This window comes from Mytilus edulis, chromosome 6 (genome assembly GCF_963676685.1).
Source record: "Mytilus edulis chromosome 6, xbMytEdul2.2, whole genome shotgun sequence".
Classification (NCBI taxonomy): domain Eukaryota; kingdom Metazoa; phylum Mollusca; class Bivalvia; order Mytilida; family Mytilidae; genus Mytilus; species Mytilus edulis.
The window spans coordinates 22,137,581-22,160,301 of record NC_092349.1 but is presented as its reverse complement, the minus strand read 5'-3'; the positions used below and the strand labels follow the sequence as shown (position 1 = coordinate 22,160,301).

Sequence of the window (22,721 nt, the reverse complement as noted above, 5' to 3'; positions counted from 1 at the left end):
ACAGTAACGACACTCTTCTTAAAATAAATATATTCAGATAGTATTTGGCACAACTTTTTGGAATTTTGGATCCTCAATGCTCTCCAACTTTGTATTTATTTGGCTTTTTAACTATTTTGATCTGAGCGTCACTGATGAGTCTTATGTAGACGAAACGCGCGTCTGGCGTATAAAATTATAATCCTGGTACTTTTGATAACTATAAACAAAACCAAACAATGCAGATTATATCCTTAAAGAATATCTATTGATATACGGTAAGTATATCACACGGGACAAAACCTTACAATAGATTGCAATGCGTCTTATTCTTTAAAAATTTATCCAAATTCAATTAATTTTCCTTATACAATGTGTCAGACTAATGATAAAGTGTATAACTTATTGAACGGTTATTTCTTAAGGTGATCAATAGACTTAAAGTCAATTTTAACATGAACGTATGGGATTATAGGTGGGATATCTACAATATAAACATATACACGATAAACATTAATGTTGATTTACTAGACAATACTGGTGTAAGGAGGTTTAACTCAACGATCAAGTAAAGTTCACGGAAGAATTAGGTAAGGTGATAAACAAAATAGACATTTTCTTTTTAAATATTTAAAAACGCCTTGTGTTATTTCATTTATATTTTTTTATTAAGGTTTTGTTTTTTAATTTACGATTGACATTCTACATTTTCTGTTAAACAGTTTAAATGACGCTTTATATTATAGTTTTCGATTTTTAATTAACGATTTACGATCAGAGTTTTAAGATTAAGTTTACGGTAGAATTAGGTAAGTTCATAAACAAAACATATATTTTCTTATTAAATATTTAAAGGACACTTTATAAATATTTTTCGTTATTTATGAAGTTGTTGTTTTGTAATTCAAAATTTACGATCATTGATGTTATTGGGATCAATATAATTGACTTGTTTGTATAATCTTACGTAAATTAAAATGATTAATTATGATCGTGTTATACGAGTTATACAAGATTGTCTTTGATATAAAAAGTAAAATCTCAAAAATACTGAACTCCGAGAAAAATTCAAAACGGAAAGTCCTTAATCAAATCTAATAGGGTCTGATGTGGTTAACAGAATTTAATTGAGTGTAACGAACATAAAATTTATAAATCAGGGAAAGTGGATACAAAATAGACAAGAATGAATTGTTATAATATAAAGAAATTCAAATTACTGGGGAAAAGTCAAAACTCTTAAAAGATAGCAAATAATCTAAAAAAAAAATCGTTCACCAGAAGGATATTCATGCTTCCGATATATGTGAAATATTTCTAGAAATATTTTGTTATGATATTTTTATCGTTCAAAAACTACCGCTTCTATACCCTTGACTATAACAGACATACATCTGTCTGCTAAATGAGGGCAAAAAGATTTAAACTTTGGGGGGAATTTCCATGGTGTCGATAATTCCTTATTAATGAGGTTGTAAGTTGGCTTTACATAATGGACCAAAAATAATGAACAGTGAAAAAATGGCCAACAAAGTTGGAGATTGAAGTATTGATAATCATCATCGCCCCAAGTCCCCCTCCGGCTCACACCTAAATAAAAATCAGACCCTGATAAAGATTTATTGTGGGTTTTATAATATGCATTCTTAAACAATATGTCTGCGTACTAAATGCAATAAAGAAAGATTTACTTGGTCAACGCATCTAGTTTTTGGTTTGGTTTTTATTACTAACGATAGTACATTCACATGTTTTTCTGTATTTCTATACTTTATAATATGTAGTTCCTTAAAAAGTTGAGAGTTTTCAGATATTATGATTTCAAACGGTGTCCAAGCAATTCTTTTTTTTGACCATTTTCGAAATAAAGGAATATCCTGGCGTTTCCGTTCTAAAGATTTATATTGCATTATCAGAGCTACTTAAGACTTGGTCACAAGCTTTGTTTTGACATGATAATCTGCGAAATGTATAGAGTAGTCGCGCTTATCAACTTCCTGTTAATCGAATCAAATCAACTAATAAAGATAAAGAGGATCAGCACCTATAAAACAAAGGATAACATGTAAACACAAATAATAAACAGTACACCTGTTTACACATGCGTTGTTGAAATCAGGAATATATCTGCATGTTGTTTAAGTCATGTGCAACAAATCCGATATAATTTGTATGCAGATACTTTATAGAAATAGTAGATACAATATAAATCAATTAGCACGTTGAATGGTTTACAATTTCAATTCGTGATCAATACACCATCTTTATTTATAAGTTGTACAATTAAAGCGGATTTTCTTGATGCATATTCAAATACCTTTACTAGGTTACTAGACTTAGTTTAAATGAATGCATGTAAATACATCGTGTGGGTATGTCAAATTAGAAAGTAATTGACAGAGGAATATTTTAAAAGCTTCACATTTATTTAAAAGTTTCATGAGGCTAAAACCTTAAACACTTTAATGTTTTTAAATCAACATGTAATCCCTTTAATTATATCGTTGAAATAAGTTCAAACACTTAAAACTGTAGCTGACAGTTGAAAAAAAAGTTAATATTCTTTTTGACGTTCCTTTCCTTTTAAACACTCAGTATTTACGAGTTTGTACTTTCCTTGCTATTTCGTGTCATTTAGGTTAATATTCTTAAATGCCTTATATAAAAAAAATATATAAATGTTTTATTTCCGGGTGCGGGAATTTCTCGGTACATTGCAGACCTGTTGGTGACCTTCTGCTGTTGTTTTTTTATTTGGTCGGGTTGTTGTCTCTTTGGCACATTCCCCATTTCCATTCTCAATTTTATTTATTATCAAATTATTATTTTGAGATTATGAAAGAGAAGTATGTGCCGTTAAAGTTGATACATTAAGATTTGAAACAAGTAAATAAAACGAATAGCTTTTGCATTGCAGTCTTCATCTGAATGTCACACGTCTGTCGTTTACAAAAATTAAAATTTTAAGTCTAAATTAAAAATGTAAGACAATTCATGTCGTCAAACATATTTATGTCAACAGAACAACATGATGAAAACAAGGGGTGAGGTGTTAACAAACAAACATGTTTAACACCGCCACAACCTTACTATATTTCCAAAGTCTAGTGCCTGTTATTTAGTGTTTGTCGTTGGTTCATGTCTGTAAAATATGCTTTACGTAAATTGAACTGTTATGAATAAATTAAGCCGCTGGTTTTTTCGTTTGAATTATTTTTCGTGATAACATGGTATGGGGTTTTCTCTCGGTAAAAGACCCCGATCGTCGGCCTATAATTGCTCATATCCAAGTCAAATGAACCTTTGCGGATATTTGTTTCCTTGGCAATAATATCGCATCTCCTTATTTTTATATTAAAAGCTACATGTTTCCTAATGTTTAATCTTCGTTGAATCAATAAACCAGGTATTAACTACTAGTATTCATTGACAAGTAAAATTATTATTTCGCAAACTAAAACATAAGAACACGATATGCAACAGCGTTAGTTCAATATTCTATAGAATCGATGCGATCAAAATCAAGTCTCAGTTCTACAACAAACATTTAGCTTCGACATATATGTATAACTTAATTCGTTTCTTAAAGTTTTCTTACGAGAATTATGTTTATCCAACTACTTTACCACAAGGAGGAAATTATACTTCCTCAACGATCAAGTAAATATATAAGAATAAAAAAATATGGTACCGGTATGACTGCCAATGATACAACAGTCCATCAGAGACTTAACACACGTAGGTGTAAGTAATTGTAGTTCAGCATAGAGTATTTGAAATAAGGAGCAAAACCGTATATTGACGAGTAGGCTATAGGACTCCGATATTTTGAAATATAAATAATTCAATCGAAACCAGATGTCTGCACCAAACAATAAACAAACAACAAATGTGACAGACAGTGACCAACAACAACATCTGAATAACAATTAAGCTCCTGACTTGGTTCAGGCACCTACAGAAATTGATTCCTTTTTTCGGACCCTTTGATACAATACAATTGATACATGAACCTGAACCATAATTCAAAATCAATATATATCAGTGAAAATCGTATAAATTATAGACATGGAAGTCGTTAGTGTTTAACACGGGAAAAGGTATTGAATATAGGATATATCAAATCGGTCATGTTAACAGGGAATCAATAATTATTGGAGAAGTTCTGTTTTCAATCAGTCTAGTTTTATAAATTGTGTATATCATCTAATTTATTTAGTTTTATTGAGTGGTTATTGAAAAGGGGATTTACTGGTTTACGGGATAAAGATAACACAAAACTAGAAATCTTACCGTAAAAGGTAAAAGTCTCACATGTTTTAATTTTAGATAATTAGTTAACTGTTTTTGAGGTGAAATATTGATTACCAATTTAATTTCTCTGATATTTTAAAGTGCTTTAAGTACGTAATAGATAAGAAAATGTCACTTCAATGATGAACAATAATCATGCTGGATAGTCGGTTATTACAGGCCCCGACAATAAAATAATTTGAAACAATTCAAAGTAGAAAACCAACGGTCTGATTTATGACAAAACCATCAACGATTTTTTTTATGATAGACAGCGACAAATGACAGCCGATTAATATTATAGGCTCCAGTAAAGTAACAGGCACATTAAGTTTTTTGTGGGATTTGTAATATTTGTCTTTAAATGATATGTTTGTGTACTAAATGCAATGGAGAAAGACTTCCTTGGTAAACGCATGTAGTGTTTTGGGTTTTTTTACGATAGGCTGAATTACCACGTTTCTTTTGTATATTCATACGTTACATGTATTTCCTCAAGAAGCTGAGAGTTTTCAGAAATAGTGAACCCGCACACAGGGATGGGATATGCTAGTGTTTCCGTCCTAAACATTTTGGTCGCACTTTTCTTAACTTATTATCAGAACTACATGAAACATTGTATCAGCTTTGTTATACTACGAAACGTATTGAACGATTAGTCGTTTACCATCTTCCTGTTAATCGAGTCCCCGTTAACAGTCCAAGTGATATAATTACATCGAGTTTTGAGATTACACCGTTTTAAACGCAAATCAATTTATAAAGATAAAAAGGATTAGCACCTATAAAACAAAGTATAACATATAAACATCAATAATAAACATGACACCTGCTTACACAATGCGTGGTTCAAATCAGACCTATATCTGCATGTTGTTTAAGTCATAAAACAAAGGATAACATATAAACATCAATAATAAACAGTACACCTTTTAACACAATGTCTTGTTCAAATCAGACCTATATATCTGCATGTTGTTTTTAAGTCATGTGCAACAAATCCGATATCGTTTGTATGCAGATACTTTATAGAAATAGTAGATACAATATAAATCAATTAACACATTGAATGGTATACAATTTCAATTCGTGATCAATACATCATCTTTATTTATAAGTTGTACAATTAATGCGGATTTTCTTGATGCATATCCAAATAACTTTACTAGGTTACTAGACATATTTTAAATGAATGCATGTAAATACATCGTGTGGGTATGTTAAATTAGAAAGTAATTGACAGAGGAATATTTTAAAAGCTTCACATTTATTTAAAAGTTTCATGAGGCTAAAACCTTTAACACTTTAATGTTTTTAAATCAACATGTAATCCCTTTAATTATATCTTTGAAATAAGTTCAAACACTTAAAACTGTAGCTGACAGATGAAAAAAAGGTTAATATTCTTATTGACGTTCCGTTCCTTTTAAACACTCAGTATTTACGAGTTTGTTCTTTCCTTGCTATTTCGTGTCATCTAGGTTTATATTCTTAAATGCCTATATGAAAAAATATATAAATATTTTATTATATCAAATTATTATTTTAAGATAATGGAAGAGAAGTATGTGCCGTTAAAGTTAATAAATAAATATTTGAAACAAATAAATAAAACGAATAGTTTTTGTATTGCAATCTTCATCTGAATGTTTCACGTATGCGTCTACACAAATTAAAAGTTTAAGTCTAAATGAGAAATGTAAGACAATTCATGGCGTCAAACAAATTTATGTCAACAGAACAATATGATAAAAACAAGGGGTTAGGTGTCAACACACAAACATGTTTAACACCGCCACAGGCTTTATATATTTTCAAAGTCTGGTGCCTGTGATTCAGTGTTTGTCGTTGGTTCATGCCTGTAAAATATGTTTTTTTCGTAAATTGAACTATTATGAATAAATTAAGCCGCTGGTTTTTTCGTTTGAATTATTTTTCGTGATAACATGATATGGGGTTTTCTCTCGGTAAAAGACCCCGAACGTCGGCCTATAATTGCTCATATCCAAGTCAAATGAACTTTTGCGGATATTTGTTTCCTTGGCAATAATATCGCATCTCTTTATTTTTATATTAAAAGCATTCCAAATGTTTAATCTTCGTTGAATCAATAAACCAGGTATTAACTACTACTGTAGGGACTCTGTGGGATTTTTATAGGAGTATTTCGTAATTAATATTAATGTATTATTTGAATGCACCATATGGCAGAAGAAATTTAACGTACATGGTTTCAGAAAATCATTTGACCTTTGACCCCTAGCACGTGTCGGAATTTGATGACAATACAATTTTTTTCTGCCAAAATTTCTTCATCCTTAATGCCAACTGAATATACATGTACAAAAAGTGTAAAAATGTTGATACTTAGATACATTGTCTTTAAAAGTATTTTTTCATGTTTACTAAAGCTTATGTTGTCGTTATCAGCTTTTTCAAATGATTAAAAAAGGAAATAAACAGAGATAATAGTATTGAGATTGTAAAACTGGAAAAAAATAAATTTGACTAAAACTGAACATATTTAACAGGACAATTTTTATTTTATTACTTAAAGTTTGTTTATGATTGTAACTGATTTGGTGAAAATGACAAAACAGTTAAGCATTTAAAACTGGACAACATGGTAGTCGTTAGTGTTTAACACGGGAAAAGGTATTGAACATAAGATATATCAAATCGGTCATGTTAACAGGGAATCAATAATTATTGGAGAAGTTCTGTTTTCAATTAGTCTTGTTTTTTAAATTGCGTATGTCATCTAATTTATTTAGTTTTATTGAGTGGTTATTGAGAAGGGAATTTACTGGTTTACAGGATAAAGATAACACAAAACTTATAATCTTACCGTACAAGGTGAAAGTCTCACATGTTTTAATTCTAAATTATAAGTTAATTGTTTTTGAGGTGAAATATTGATTACCAATTTCATTTCTCTGATATTTCAAAGTGCTTTTAGTACGTAAAAGATACGAAAATGTCACTTCAATGATGAGCAATAATCATGCTGGATAGTCGCTTATTAAAGGCCTCGAACATTAAATAATATGGAACAATTCAAAGTAGAAAACCAACGGTCTGATCTATAACAAAACAATCAACGAAAAAAATATTTGATAGACAGCGACTAATGACAGCCAATTAATATTACAGAGTCCTGTAAAGTAACAGGCACATAAAGTTTGTGTGGGATTTGTAATATGCTTTTTTAAATGATATGTTTGTGTACTAAATGTAATGGAGAAAGACTTACTTGGTAAACGCATGTAGTGTTTTGGGGGTTTTACGATAGGCTGAATTTCCATGTTTCTTTTGTATATTCATACGTTACATGTACTTCCTCAAGAAGCTGAGAGTTTTCAGAAATAGTGAACCCGCACACATGGATGGGATATGCTTGTGTTTCCGTTCTAAACATTTTGGTCGCACTTTTCTTAACTTATTAAATGAACTACATGAGACATGGTATCAGCTCTGTTATGGCATGGTATACTGCAAAACGTATTGAAAGATAAGTCGTTTACCAACTTCCTGTTAATCGAGTCCCCGTTAACAGTCCAAATGATATAATTGCATCGAGTTTTGAGATTAAACCGTTTTAAACGCAAATCAATTTAACAAGATAAAGAGGATAAGCACCTATAAAACAAAGGATAACATATAAACATCAATAATAAACATTACACCTGCTTACACACTGCGTGTTTCAAATCAGACCTATATCTGCATGTTGTTTTTAAGTCATGTGCAACAAATCCGATATCGTTTGTATGTAGATACTTTATAGAAATAGTAGATACAATATAAATCAATTAACACATTGAATAGTATACAATTTCAATTCGTGATCAATATATCATCTTTATTTATAAGTTGTACAATTAATGCGGATTTTCTTGTTGTATATCCAAATACCTTTACTAGGTTACTAGACTTAGTTTAAATGAATGCATGTAAATACATCGTGTGGGTATGTCAAATTAGAAAGTAATTGACAGTTTGTTTAGAGGAATATTTTAAAAGCTTCACAATTATCTAAATGCTCGGTGAGGCTAAAACCTTAAACACTTTAATGGTTTTAAGTCAATATATAATCCTTTTAATTATCTCTTTGAAATTAGTTCAAACACTTTGAAACCGTATCTGACATGTACAGAAGAAAAAAAGGGTTAATGTTCATTTTTGTCGTTCTTACCCTTTAACAGTTAGTGTTAACCTTTAACTATGGAATATTTATGAGTTTGTACTTTTCATGCTACTTTGTGTCATTTAGGTTTATATTCCTATCAGTTAAATGCCTATAAGAAAAAAGATAAATATATATGTTTATCAAGTTATTATTTTAAAATAATGGAAGAGAAAGATGTGGCTTTAAAGTTTATGACAACAAATTTGAAAGAATAATAATTTGAACAACAAGTGGTTTTTTCAGTCTTCATACGAATGACACGGATGTCGTTTACACGAATTAAAAGTTTTAGTCTAAATTAAAAATGTAAGACAATTTATGTCAGCAGAACAATATGATACCAAGAATGTGTCCTCAGTACACGAATGCCCCACTCGCACTATCATTTTCTATGTTCATTGGACCGTGAAATTGGAGTAAAATCTCTAATTTGGCATTAAAATTAGAAAGATAATATCATAGGGAACATGTGTACCAAGTTTGAAGTCGATTGGACTTCAATTTCATCAAAAACTATCTTGACCAAAAACTTTAACCTGAAGCGGGACAGGCGGACGAACGGACGGACGAACGGACACACAGACCATAAAACATAATGCCCCTCTACTATCGTAGGTGGGGCATAAAAACAAGGGGTGGGGTGTTAAATGTTAACAAACATGTTAATATTTCCAAAGTGTGATGCTGTTATTCAGTGTTTGTCGTTAGTTCATGCCTGTCTTTCTTAATTGAACTGTTATTAATAAAGCCGCTGGTTTTCTAGTTTGGATTATTTTTCGTGATATAATAGTATGCATTTTCACTTGGTAAAAGACATTTGGTCGACCTATAATTTCTCATATCCAAGTCATTTGAACTTTTAGATTCATTTTTCATACGATAAGCTGTATGTTTCTAAATGTTGAATCTTCATTGAATCAATACACAAGGTATTATCTATTCATTGACAAGTAAAATAATTATTCCGCAAACTGAAACATAAGAACACGGTATCCATCAGCGTTAGTTTAATATTCTATAGAATCTATGCGATCAAAATAAAAATCTAAGTTTGTGATTTTATTTTATCAGGGATCATTTCGGATTTTATAGCACTGTGAATGAATATAGATGTATCAAGAATTAATGACTCGCTTTACGGGTGATTCATACCATATCAGCGATCTTGTCCTCTCAAAGAATATGGTGCCTACATGTTCTGAGTTCGCACTTAGGGTTCTTTAATATCAATGTTTAGCTGATAAAAAGGAAAATTTGGTGGATAAAATCCCAATACATTGTTTTCAATCGAGAAAATCAACGACAGGATTTATGCAATAAACAAACAACAAATATGACAGACAGTGACCAACAACAGTTACTGAACAACAGTTAAGCTTCTGATTTGGTACAGGCAACTACAGAATTTATTTCTGTTTTATTTTCGGGACCTTTAATAAATGACAATTAAAACTTGAACTTGAACCATTGATAATTTAAAATCAATAAATAGCAGTGATAAACATTGAAGTCATTAGTGTTTAACACGGGAAAAGTATTGAATATAAGATATATAAAATCGGTCATGTTAACATGGAATCGATAATTATTGGAGAAGTTCTATTTTCAATCATTCTAGTAATATGAATTGTGTATATCGTCTAATTTATTTTATTTTATTGAGTGGTTATTGAGAAGGGGATTTACAGGATAAAGATAAAACATAACTCGAAATCTTACCGTACAAGGTGAAAGTCTCACATGTTTTAATTTTAGATTATTAGTTTATTGTTTTTGAGGTGAAATATTGATTACCAATTTTATTTCTCTGACATTAAAAGTGCTTTAAGTACGTAGAAGATAAAAGTTTTCTTAATGATGAGTAAAAATCAGGCTGTAAATTCAGCTATTAAAGGCCCCGGTATGAAACAATTCCAAGTAGAAAACCAACGGTCTTATTTATAACAAAACACTCAACGAAATAGAAATATGATAGACAGCGACCAATGACAATCACTTAATTACAGGGTCCTGTCACATGGGTCCTGTAAAGTAGCAGACACATATAGAGTGGGTCTCATTGGGTTCCAAGCGTGACGCGTGAAAGTCAAATTATTGTGGCGTGAAAACGGGAAATGAGGTCTTGCGGAACCCGGTAAATGACAAAAAAATGAGAATTGCTTACGTACATAGTGTAAGCGGGATACGGGAATCTGACAAAACAGTAAGCGGGATACGGGAATCTGACAAAACAGTAAGCGGGATCCGGGATCGGAACCCCCAATGAGACCCCCTATAGAAAGTGGTGGGTGAACATATGTAGGGGCACCCAGCCACTAGCCTGGCATAGTGATACTATAATATAACATGATAACAAAGTCGAAAATTTAGTCTTGTCAGATCGACACAAAGCTAGACAGCAACACATAAAAGTTATTAACTACCTTGACTGGCAATACAGCTCTTGCACGATCAGCTAGACAAAAACAACTAATAAGACACAAATAAATACTGATCTGAAAGCCCTCCCACTAAATAAAAGCTGGTTCAAAGCAATTGCGATTTATAAATAAATCATGTTTGCCAAGACTGAAGTATCAATCAGTACACATCCAACGGAGTAAGTGTAGAAATTAGAAGAGATGTAACCTAATTCTCTTGAATTTGTATATTCACTAGGTCATATGAATGCGACGAAAAATATAGAGCCGAATGATACCAAAGGGACATTCAAACGCACAAAAATAAACTAACATAGACATGAAACCTTATTCCAATTTGGACATATTATACTTAAGGATTACCGTAAGCAACTTTCTACACCTTTCGTAATTTATAAATTGATATAACATTCGGTACTTTTCATTGTCGATGAAGAAAATTACGACATAATACTACAACTTTGACATATTTTGTACTGTATATCCAGATACAATTTTGGTATTGGTTAAGAGAAGCCTGTTTTTTAAGGTAGCAACTTAAAATTGGCGACATATCTTAAAATGACGCATTAAGGCATAGTTGATGAAATTGTTTGCAGTAAAAAAATTATTATCTATGTACCGATCCCCAGTCAGAAGCCTTTTATTGAATGGTTGTTGTCTGTTACTTATCTTAAATCATGCCGTTAGTTGGTTTGCATGTGCCTCTTATTCCTGACCATATACATATTACGTTGTACACCCCTCACCCCACACCCCACATTTGATTGAGTCAATTGAAGTCTTACTACAGAAAGAAATCTTCGATTGCAACATCTGTGTTTTAAAATTGTAATGCCATTATTTACACATACTCAATTTTATAAATTGCTTCAATTATTTCGTATTGTAACATACAATTAGAGGTTTTTAAGAGCAATTATCATAAAGTTTGTATACTGCTACTTTAAATTCCTTTCTTAGTTATAGTAGGTATATGGTCTAATCTTATTTTTGTTAAGATCACCGATTGACCTGATAAGGTAATGGTGAACCATAATTCATATGCATATTAACCAGATTACGGATTATTGTTTAAGATGGATTAAGTTACTTTGGATTATCATATAGCCGGATATATAATAAGGTAAAAAAAATGTAGTCCATGTACTTTAATCTCATTTAAATTAGTATATCTGAGCAGACGTATTTTACATTGTAATTGAACGATTAAACGATTAAGTTCATAAACGTACTATATAATTTCAATTTTTAAATCGAATGGGTTACTTTTGCATGTGTTACATAGAAAATACTGTACAGTAAGTTATTTTATTTAATTTCTTCTAACTTTCAATTCAGTACAGATTATTTATAACATATATTTTTCTCTTTGCAATGTTTCGTTAAAACTGATATACATGTATCGGAATATTTATGAAATACTTGCTACTGGACGATAGACAAGCAAAAAATCAGCCGATGACCATTCATATTTGGTTTGAATTCATATTAAGGAAACGACCATTTAATTTCAAGGGGGTGGTGGTATATTTTTTCCTTAAAAAAATATTCTGATCCCCAATATGATTAAAAAGTAATGAGGTCAAGAAGAAGACAATATACATTCTAAATCCAGATTTTCCACATATCTGATAATGTTAAATTCTGGAGAATAATTTGATGGTAGTGTCGAAAACAACTGAGAAAAAAATCTGGCTCCGACAAAAAAAAAATACTACCCCCCCCCCCCATCCCCCCCCCCTTTTCGAAGTAATTGCCTAATAATGTAACATTGATTTGTCATTATAATGTATAATTATATTAGTTGGCCTACATGAGCATATCTTTTATATCTAAAAATATCATATCTTTCACTTCTTTACTCTAGTCACAAATTTAAAACCTTAAATTTCTTGTATATATAATTAGTATACATTTTTAGATAACCTTTAAAAAATCATAAGAATTCATACGTTAGCAAAACAAACTTTAAACACGAAAAGAAACATGTGGTTAGTGGCGTGTGTAATTCGGGAATTACAAGAATTTGCTGTTAAAAATGCACATCATTTAGCCTTTTTTTTACGGAAAAGATAAATATATCGGGGGAAAAAAAATAAACACGCCATTAACTAAATGATCTCACGAGATATGGATATTGACTGATGGGTATTCAATACAGCGAGAAAATCCCGCAACTGGAGGTGCCCAAGATTTCGGAAAATGTCCTGAGGCTAATATCTTATTGAATATTTCCTCTCGAAATGGTAGCAGAATATCCTTAAATTCAATGAATAACTCGTTAAATGTACCATCAATACCATGACTTTTACCACGTTCATTAAAAACAAATGTTAAACACCGTACCGTTATAGCATTATCTGTATCAAAATAACCAAAGTCTTAAAATATATAATGTGTTTTAATCATTTTTAAGTACGACCTTTTGTAGAAATCTCTTCTAAGTAATGGATGTTAAGAATTTGAAGTTGTATAATGGTACAGTTAATGTTTCCAGTTATTCATACATATTGATATACTTAAATATTCCATTAGACAGATTAAATTTCGTTTTTAGCAAGTAAACATAAAAGTATTAATTGGTAAATTATGAACGAAATGCAAATTGAACCGTCTATACATTTCAGAACTTTTTAGTGACACCCTGATAAATATTGTTATTTCCTGAATTGTTTAAATATTTAACAGCTTTTCATAAGTGTATCGAATTTAGCAAACGACTGCAATAAGCATTCACTGTTTTTTCTTTAGTGCATATACATTTAGGACAAAACTTCAATGGTCACTTAACATTCAGGTACAACTCAATTCAAAATAGCTATTTAAAAGCTATCTACGGAGCTACTTTGGCTTTTTAAGAGATAAACATTACGTATGGAGTATGCAAAGGCACTTGTCATGAATATTACATTAATCCGAACCCTTTTCATTTATTCATTTGTTTTTTTTTTTCTTTAGTGGATAATTTTAGCACAAAACTTAACATAGTCATTCAAAAGCTATTTACTGAGTTACTTTGGCTTTTCAAAAAGGATTATTAATGTGTTTTGAACCTTAAAAGACACATGTTCATTGTAATGACAAACTTTTCATACTAATACGAAACAATTTATGTAACGGTTCAATTTTGTACTTAACTTCTTCACATAGAAAAATAAAACACTTGAAGTTCATTTACTGGTTGATATTTTTTGCTGGATACAATTGTAGATAATGTTTCATTGTATTTTGAAAACTTTGGTCGATGATTTGAAACAGTCTTTTAACTTTGTTGAGTAGATGAAGTATTTATCTTTGAAAATGTATTTAAATTTCATTGTGTCTGAAATGTTTATAAAAATTTGGTATATGGATTTCTGACTTTTTAAGTCAATTTTAAAAGAAGATTAGAACAACTCTCAAAAGCACGTTTTACCGTGTTTATCTTGGGTTAGTAAAATATAATTGATCTTTGTCTATTAGTTTCTTTTAAAGTGTAATATGTTTCTGAAGTTAAAATTTTATATCTAATTATTTCAGATGTTGATGAACTATTTACTAAATATGGACTATTCAGATGGATAATACCAATGATTCTATAATGAAATTCGTGTTGTTTCTTTTCGATTATTGTGTATAATTTAAACATAAACGTGTTGGCTTTTTAAAACGAAGTATAGAACAATGGTAGTTAGCAGAGCGTTTTTTTTTTAACGTATTATGGTTTTAACTTTTCGTATCTATTTATATAAAAATATGAAGATTGATGACTGTTTGTTAAACGTGCAGTGGCAAATACTTCATACATGGTCAGGCGAAGAACAATTTAACATAAAAATGCATTAGGTATAGGTTCTAAAAATTGAATAGTCGGGAAATATAAAAGATTGGCTACAGTCACTTGAATATCAGGGGTATTTTGGATAAGGGTTTTACTGCCATACAACAAGCTACCCACGGTCCGACTAAAGCGTTGTTGTTTTCTACTCCCTAGTCGGGTTGTTGTCTCTTTGACACATTCCCCATTTCCATTCTCAATTTTATTGTAGGGATAATGTAAGCGTTTACGAGCGTGGCAGTTTCTTCCTACGAGAATCCTTTAATTTATTCATAGTTAATTTTCCTATTTTATTGCTTATTTTGTATAACGTTCTATCTACGAAGTTCACAATAACAAGATTTTTAATAAATATGTCGATGTTGACTATGTCGACTCTAAGGTTTAAATAACAAAGGAAAAGTGATCACACCTTCGCTCCAGATTTTTTTTGTCGATTGCATTTAATCTGACCATAATACACTGTTTCGGCACGCAAAGCAATTAGATAAATAATTAGGTCTTTCCACCTTTCCGTGGAAAGACCTATTGGATTTCTTCTGATTATTATTATTATTTTTTTTTTTATTCTTCCGCCTAATTCTTTTCTTGCGTAGTATTGATGTTTCAAAAGATGTCGCTTAGATATTTGGAATATGATATCGTAAAGCGTATGCACTTTTAAAAATGACCACTGCGTAACCAAATACTTTACGTTGTAAGAGTTATCTCCCCAAACACTGTTTTTCTTGTGGCCACTACTCCTTCGCAACCATAAAAGATTACGACAAATTTATTTTACCAAATTGCTCGTTACATCCTCAGGATGTTCTGTTTTATTTTGACCGAAGCCGTATAGAGACTCCATATGAGAGTTAGTTCCCCTTTTGTATTTGAAATTTTGAAATGTATTTTAAACAGGAAAACCATAAGTGATAGAGACCTAGGGTCTTTTGTTTTGAGATCATTGGTCCAAAAAAATGAAAATTAGGTAAAGGTCAAAGGTCAAGGTCATATTCTAAATTTTGATTTTGGCCTATTTTCACTAATTTTCATTAACCTTATAAGATACCGACAAATTATTTTTACTAAATTGTTAGTTGCGACATGTCGTAACTTATATATTTTGGTTAAAAGGGTGTGTAGACATAAAATGGGAGTTTTTGCCCCTCCTACATGTATATTAAGAATTAAACGTAAAGTGATATAACTCATTAACTATACATATTACAGACCTAGGGTCTTTTTATTTGGGGTCCCTGGTTTATGACCCTGAAATATAGGTCAAGGTCATCAGTAAATTTGACGTTCTAGATTTTGACCTTTGCCCAAAATTCATATTTATACATCATTAAGCCATAGGAACTGACATTTTCAACTGAATTTTAATATTTTCATATCAAAATAGATCCTTATTGGTGGAAAGACCTTCAATTGTTCTCTGAACAATTGGTTTTTAATATTGTTCTTACATCTCTTCTGAAAAAAAAAATCCACATGTTTGTTATCAGTTAAACTCGGAAACTACAAGTCCAATCGACCCCAAACTTTGCAGTCAGCAGGGCATACATGTACTAAAGGTTCATAAAACAACGTGGTGCCGATATCTCTCAAGACTTTTCCTAGAGAAAAAAAATTGCAATGCCGTAAAAATTGCTTGCTAGGTCCGTAAATCTCAGTGAAATGCTACAATAAAATGTCCGCTCCTAGATTGAAATATTTATCTGTGTTACAAACTGGTGCTGAAAAATGTACATTATCAGAAAATAATCCTTCAATGTGTTTTAAAGTTACACCGAATCAATTAAATCCAAAACATGCACTGCTGGTGAACTGTGATCAAAATGTCAATTTCCTCCTACAATGACAAAAGAAATTACATTGTGTACATTCCGTCTCTATACATGTTGTCTGTTCAACATCCCGACCTAAAGAGAAATAAAAAGACTAAGTTTTCGTTATTATAAACCCGCGTCACGTGATGTCTCCCCAATCTGGCGCGCGCGCTGGCCTGAAATAAAATAAAAACTTTCCGAACTAAACATGAAACTTCCCCGGAATAATATAGACCCCTTACAGAAACAAACAAACAAACAAACAAACAAACAAACACACAAACAAACACACACACACACACACACACACACACACAAACAAACAAACAAACAAACACACACACACACACACAATCATGTTGCTAAGGGGGGAAAGACCGTTTACAATTGCTTTTTAAAAGCAATTGATTTATATTTATGTTTTATTTTTGTTATAAGTAAATGTAAATATGACCTAACATTGAACTTCCTTGAATATTCTATGGCATAGTTGATCAATTAAAAGGTCAACTGCCAGTAATTGTTTCCTTTCTGTGGTTTAATTAATGTTTTTATATCGGTTATAGTTCAAAGAGTTGTAATTTTGCATTTTCTTTCCCTCTTCAATCTATGTATTGCAATACCTAAGATTCGAATTAGTTCTTTGGAATTTCTTCAACTTCAAAGTACTTCACTATACGTATTTTTTCTCTATACGATTTGCAAAGACGGGTGCTTAATTAGACAGGTTTACTGTCCTTTATCTGTTTTGCTCGTCGACAGATACCCGTATATTAGTTTAAACATATTTATAGTGGATTTGGAAACATAATACAACTTATATTTGCAGGTGCGAGTGCTGCCTTGTATAGGATGTCTTTTACGTGCAAGAGATATGGCTCTCTCTTAACATGGGTCAGCCATTTATCATCCCCTTGGCTTCCGATGGACTATAATCGTTTTTTCACGACCATACTCGCAAATGGTGCAAAGGGAGAGCCAAAAATTCAGTTCGGAACGGGAATCGAACCAGGAATCCTTGTGTTAGTAGTCCGATGCACTCACCATTACACAGCGGCTCTCATAACCCTATTTTGATTTTACCATTGCTGTTTGTATTTATTGTTTTTGTTTTGTTGAAGGGTTGTACATTGATAATGACATTTTATTGTATGAATGTTTTTTTTTTCTTTTTCTGGCTTTTATTTCGAATTACCGTGATAAAAGTTGTTGTAGACACATGTGGTGTTCGACAACAATTCAGTGTGTGCCCTGCGATTTCAAAAAGAGTAGGAATATCGTTAGCGTCAAACGAGGATAAAAGTTTTATATCTATTCGTTATGCTTTATTCTAGCTTCAAATGCAGTTATTATGTATCAATACAGTTATTTTGCACATAAGACTTTCGGAAAAGATATAACTTGAACAAAATGCATGTATATGTCTTTTTGGGAAAGCCATGACTTCGAAAAAGGTTATTTCTGTATATATATACACTTATAAATTATGCGCATAAAACCTTTCAAATATTCTATAGGATCAAGTGTCTTTTAGTATATATACGACTTTCGGAAAAGTCACGAATTTGAACAAGTGTATTTCTGTATATATGGTCCCTTTATGCGATATCATGTACAAAATTGCTTGAATAATTTAAAGACCACTATCATCGTGCTTACGTAGTGTGTGTCTTAAGAATGATAACTTTAATCCAATACACAAAACAATAAACAATAAACAATAAACAACTGTCTGTCAACAAACCCATCTGATAATATATCCCTTTGTCTTTATTCATTCTGACAATGTCTAGTCATTTATAATTCATCTCCACCATTCATTAGTTAAATGGATGGCGGATGAGGCTAAAGGTCTGATTTATTCTATACAGATACCGAGGGATCTATTGTTTCAGAATATCGCGTTGAAATATCAATGTTATATTGAAGTGTTAACTAGGCCATATAATCTTATATCTATCAGTCATGAAATTGCCAAATATGAGGGTACAAGGATAAATGCTGTGGATTTTCTATAAAATCTCCGTATGTTTAGCATTGAATCAACACAAGGGTACATAATCCTTAATGTCAAAACATGTGTTAAAAGACAATTCTGTGTCTGATTTTGTTAACATCTGCGAAAGTTTCCTGATATAGGGTACATGTTTTTAAGTTTTGGTATAAACATGTAAACGATTGACCTTACGACCTCCACCAATAAGTACCATCATGTTACCACGAGACAATGGACGTGGCTGAGTGTGTAATTGAAAAACGTCATCTATTAGACGACAAATTGAAATATCACATTAAATTTCATTAACTATATATGTTTATTTAAAATAACACTATTGGAAAAGTATATTGCTTGAAGTCTTACAATGATCAAAATAGTTTCCGATAAGAAGCCATTTTCATTTAAATTAACGTGTATGGGATGACAAGATTTTATTAAGCCATTTAAGCGTTGTCTTTTGAGTATCTTTTAATTTTCTAGTAAAACTATAACTTTTTCACAAAGTATATGCTTTATTACTTAAGACCTGAGTAGAAATGTACTTCCATTTTATCATTTGAATAAGTCTATTTTACCGAAGTGTAATTTTTAACTATTATCGAAAAGTTGCTTTGAATATCATGACTTTCAGCCTCTAAAGATGGGAGAGGTTCTGAGTCTTTTTATTGAGGGTTTGTATTATTTTCACTTAAAGTTGTGTAAAATTTAGTGAGCATGTTTCGCCAATAGATTTATTTTAAACATGTTTGTGCATTTTGCGCGACTGTTGTCTTTGTCACAGCTGGACATAGTTGACTTAAGAATAAGAAGACAACTTTTAACCAGAGACCAAATGACATAGAAGTTAACAACTATAAGCCACCGTAGGCCTTCAACAAGGAGCTAAACCCATTCCTCGAAGTAAACTACAACAGACCCCCCCCCCAAATGACAAATGTAAAAAAAAAAAAATCAATAGAGAAAACTAACGGCCTGATTTATGTACAAAATAATAAACGACAATCAAAAATGGTATACAGCAACAAACGACAACCACTGAATTACAAGCACCTGACTGAGGACAGGCACACACAGAATGTGGACGGTTTGAATAGTTCGAAGCTCTCTTCCAGTCCCCCCCCCCCCCCCCACACACACACCACCACCACCATCTGGAACAAGAGATATTTTTCATTACTTTTTTTTCGAAAGGGACTCCGGCTTTGTATTTTGCTAACTACGGAGTTTTTAATTTATTTGATTTATTTGTTTTTGGTATTTTCCCCCTTTTTCAAACATCAGATACGAAATACAAACTTTCTAAAGTTAAATGACTTCTTACTTTACTTACTAGATATTTGACTAAAATACCCACTTCACATGTTAGCATATAGTGTTATTATTGAATAAATATTGCATTTTATAAGATAAGACCTAAGTTCTTCATTATCCTTACTTAAAGAAGTTATGTCTACAATAATGTATTATTCTTTTACAGGTTGAGGCCAGATTTAGATAAAGAAAGTCAAAAATGATTTTTGGCTTCATTATGGATTTTAAAGTACGGACAAGTATATGTCATCGCTTCACGTGACCTCTGTATAAACTTCAGCCTTTCAGAAACAAAAACTTTAGATTGGAAGATAACGTAAAGTAGTGGAAAGAAAGATTTAAAACCCTATAATCACGTGACAACTAATTATAAAGATACAAAAAAATGATTTTTAAATTGATAAAAAGACGACATTGTTGTGAAATATAATTACAGAAAAACAAAGACGGAATAGAAAGAATGTAACGACACGAAACACAATACAATGAACGGTGTCAATACGGCGAGATTACCGCTGATTGGAGAGGGGTTTCACATCGGTGGAGTAAGAACTGATCGTGAACCACCCTCTCGAAGCTGGGCAAGGATTAGGACGTGTTTGATTGATAATCCGAAAGATGAAGAATTCAGCAGACGACAGGAATTCTGGAGCTATCAAAATAGAAACCGAGGTGTTGTGAAATCATTGTTGAAAAAACTACCAAACGTTCCATTTAGGATTAAAAAAAAGAAAATGCGACAAAAGGATATTGACTCTGAAAGGGACAGAATTCGTCAAACTATTTCAAAACTTCCAAATATATCAAATACGGAAAAAATAATGGAACAGGATTCTCCTGGGCGAAGTACGAGACCTCGTCCGCTAGGAACTTCAAAGTATTCAGACTTTAATTTTAGATCGAGTGAAATGAATAGATCGAATTTGAAGGAAGCAACGAGGAAAACAGACAAAAATAATAATTCAAAGGATAGTGATTTTGTTCCAAATAGTAGTCGTCTTCCGCTGATAGACGATCGACCAACAAAGACTAGTCCGGTCAAAGGAAATTCAAAATTGGACGAGCATTCTAAAAAGGTGTCATTTTCTATGAATGATTTAAGTACAGAGATCGACAACAGATGTTCGACTGCTGCCTCTCGTTCGAGTACGGTATCGGAGACGGCTATAGAGAATTATGGACATACAAGTCATGGTATAGCCGACATGCCGCGAACAGTGCTAGATGTCGTTTCGGGAAACAGCAACGACAACTCCGAAAATTTAAATAATTCCAAAAAGAAATCGAACAACTCGATCCCAACTGTGTCCAATAATCATAAACACTGGTTTCAGAGAGTCGTTGGCGATAAAGAGTTGATTGCCTCGAATGATTATGAAAATTTTGCTCGAACCGCTCGCCCGTTAACTGATCGACCCTCGGACGATCAACCTACAAACAGTAAAATTCCTCCGGAAAAACAGTATTCGAGATCAGGATGGAATGTGCATTCGCAGCCGTTTTTCTCTAATTATAGTGGGACGGACAGGCATGACAATAGAACATCAAGATTGAGTTCGACAAAAGTTGGAGCTAGGTCAGTTGAATCGAGGTTAAATGATCAGAATTATGTCAAAAATAATGAAACTGAAAAACTTAAAAGATTTGAAAGAACATATCAAGCTCAATCACTAACTCAATCAAGAATTGCCGAAAGATTAACTCAGGGTAAATCACCGGACAGATACGATAAATCTCCGGAAAGGAACAGTAGATTATCGGACAGAACGTCGCCTGCTCAAACACAAACTCCTAACCGACTTGCCGATAGACTCGCGTTAAGCCGTTCACCCGAAAGAATGAGTCAAGGTCAAGGTTTCAATAGAAATTCTCCACAAAGACAAAATAAGCTTGTTAGCATGGACCACCAGTTTAATGACATTGGCCAGTCTTCACCATTTTCTCCTTCTCCACGATATATGGGAGAGTATAAACTGACTAAATCTCCACCTCCCGTCTCCCCGGGACGATACTTCCCTTTATTTCCATCGAATGGATCGCCGATGAGAAAAATTGGAGGTGGGGGCAAGAATAAATTTCAAAGGACAAATTCAAAACAAGAGCCAATAGTGTTACCTTTACAAGAATCAGAGGGCTATATGATTTCATAGGAATATAAGATTGAACCGAAAGCTATATGATTGTAGGAACATAAGACTGTGGATTATTTGTTATTATTGCAGTTCTATATGATTTCATAGGAACATACGACTACGGATTATTTCGTTATATTGCAGTTAAACTATAATTTTTCAGATTGCATTTAAGATTTTATCCCATCAAACTTCTACTTTTATTTCATTTTTTTTTAACAAAATGAGGGTTTGGACAAATTTTAAATAGAACAGAGCAATTGGCGACAATAGGGAAATAATAGGGAAAAATAGCCAAACAAGAAAGAGTAGAGAAGATATGTACCGAAAAAAAAAATACTTACACCTTATAATCACTGAAACCAGACCGTCATTATATATGCATTGCTAAATGTTATTGGTTGACGCACCTTTTGTTGTCTCACAGTTATCCTTTGTTTTAAAGAAAATCGGAATCACTGAAATTAAGCACTGCATTTTAATCACATGATTTATTGTTATTATTTAGTCTATTTAATATTTTTTATTCTTAATTTGGTAGTGCTTTCTCGCTATTCCAATGTCTTTCAATCGTTTATTAAGCAACGACACGAAGAAATGTGAATCTAGTCTATATTAAAAATGTACTAAGTAACAGGAGTGCATTTATTAATAATTAACTATACATGCAACCATTAGTGATGTTTATTGAACTATGATAAGCTCACCTTGTCGTCCGTCGTCCGCTATCGTCCGTTAACTTTTACGAAAATCTTCTCCTCTGT

At 31.9% G+C, this 22,721-nt stretch overlaps 1 protein-coding gene across 2 annotated transcripts; it reads left to right on the top strand.

Annotated features, from left to right (window-relative positions):
* Positions 1-451: 451 nt before the first annotated feature.
* Positions 452-22,596, top strand: LOC139527356 (putative uncharacterized protein DDB_G0285119). 2 transcript variants are annotated; one of them, XM_071322745.1, is made up of 2 exons: positions 452-569; positions 19,992-22,596. In XM_071322745.1, the coding sequence occupies exon 2, from the start codon at positions 20,311-20,313 to the stop codon at positions 21,973-21,975; it is 1,665 nt and encodes a 554-aa protein (XP_071178846.1). In that variant the 5' UTR covers positions 452-569; positions 19,992-20,310; the 3' UTR covers positions 21,976-22,596. The 2 variants fall into 2 exon arrangements, with proteins under 2 accessions (XP_071178846.1, XP_071178847.1); XM_071322746.1 differs by lacking the exon at positions 452-569 and adding an exon at positions 11,889-12,007.
* The last annotated feature ends 125 nt before the right edge of the window (positions 22,597-22,721 follow it).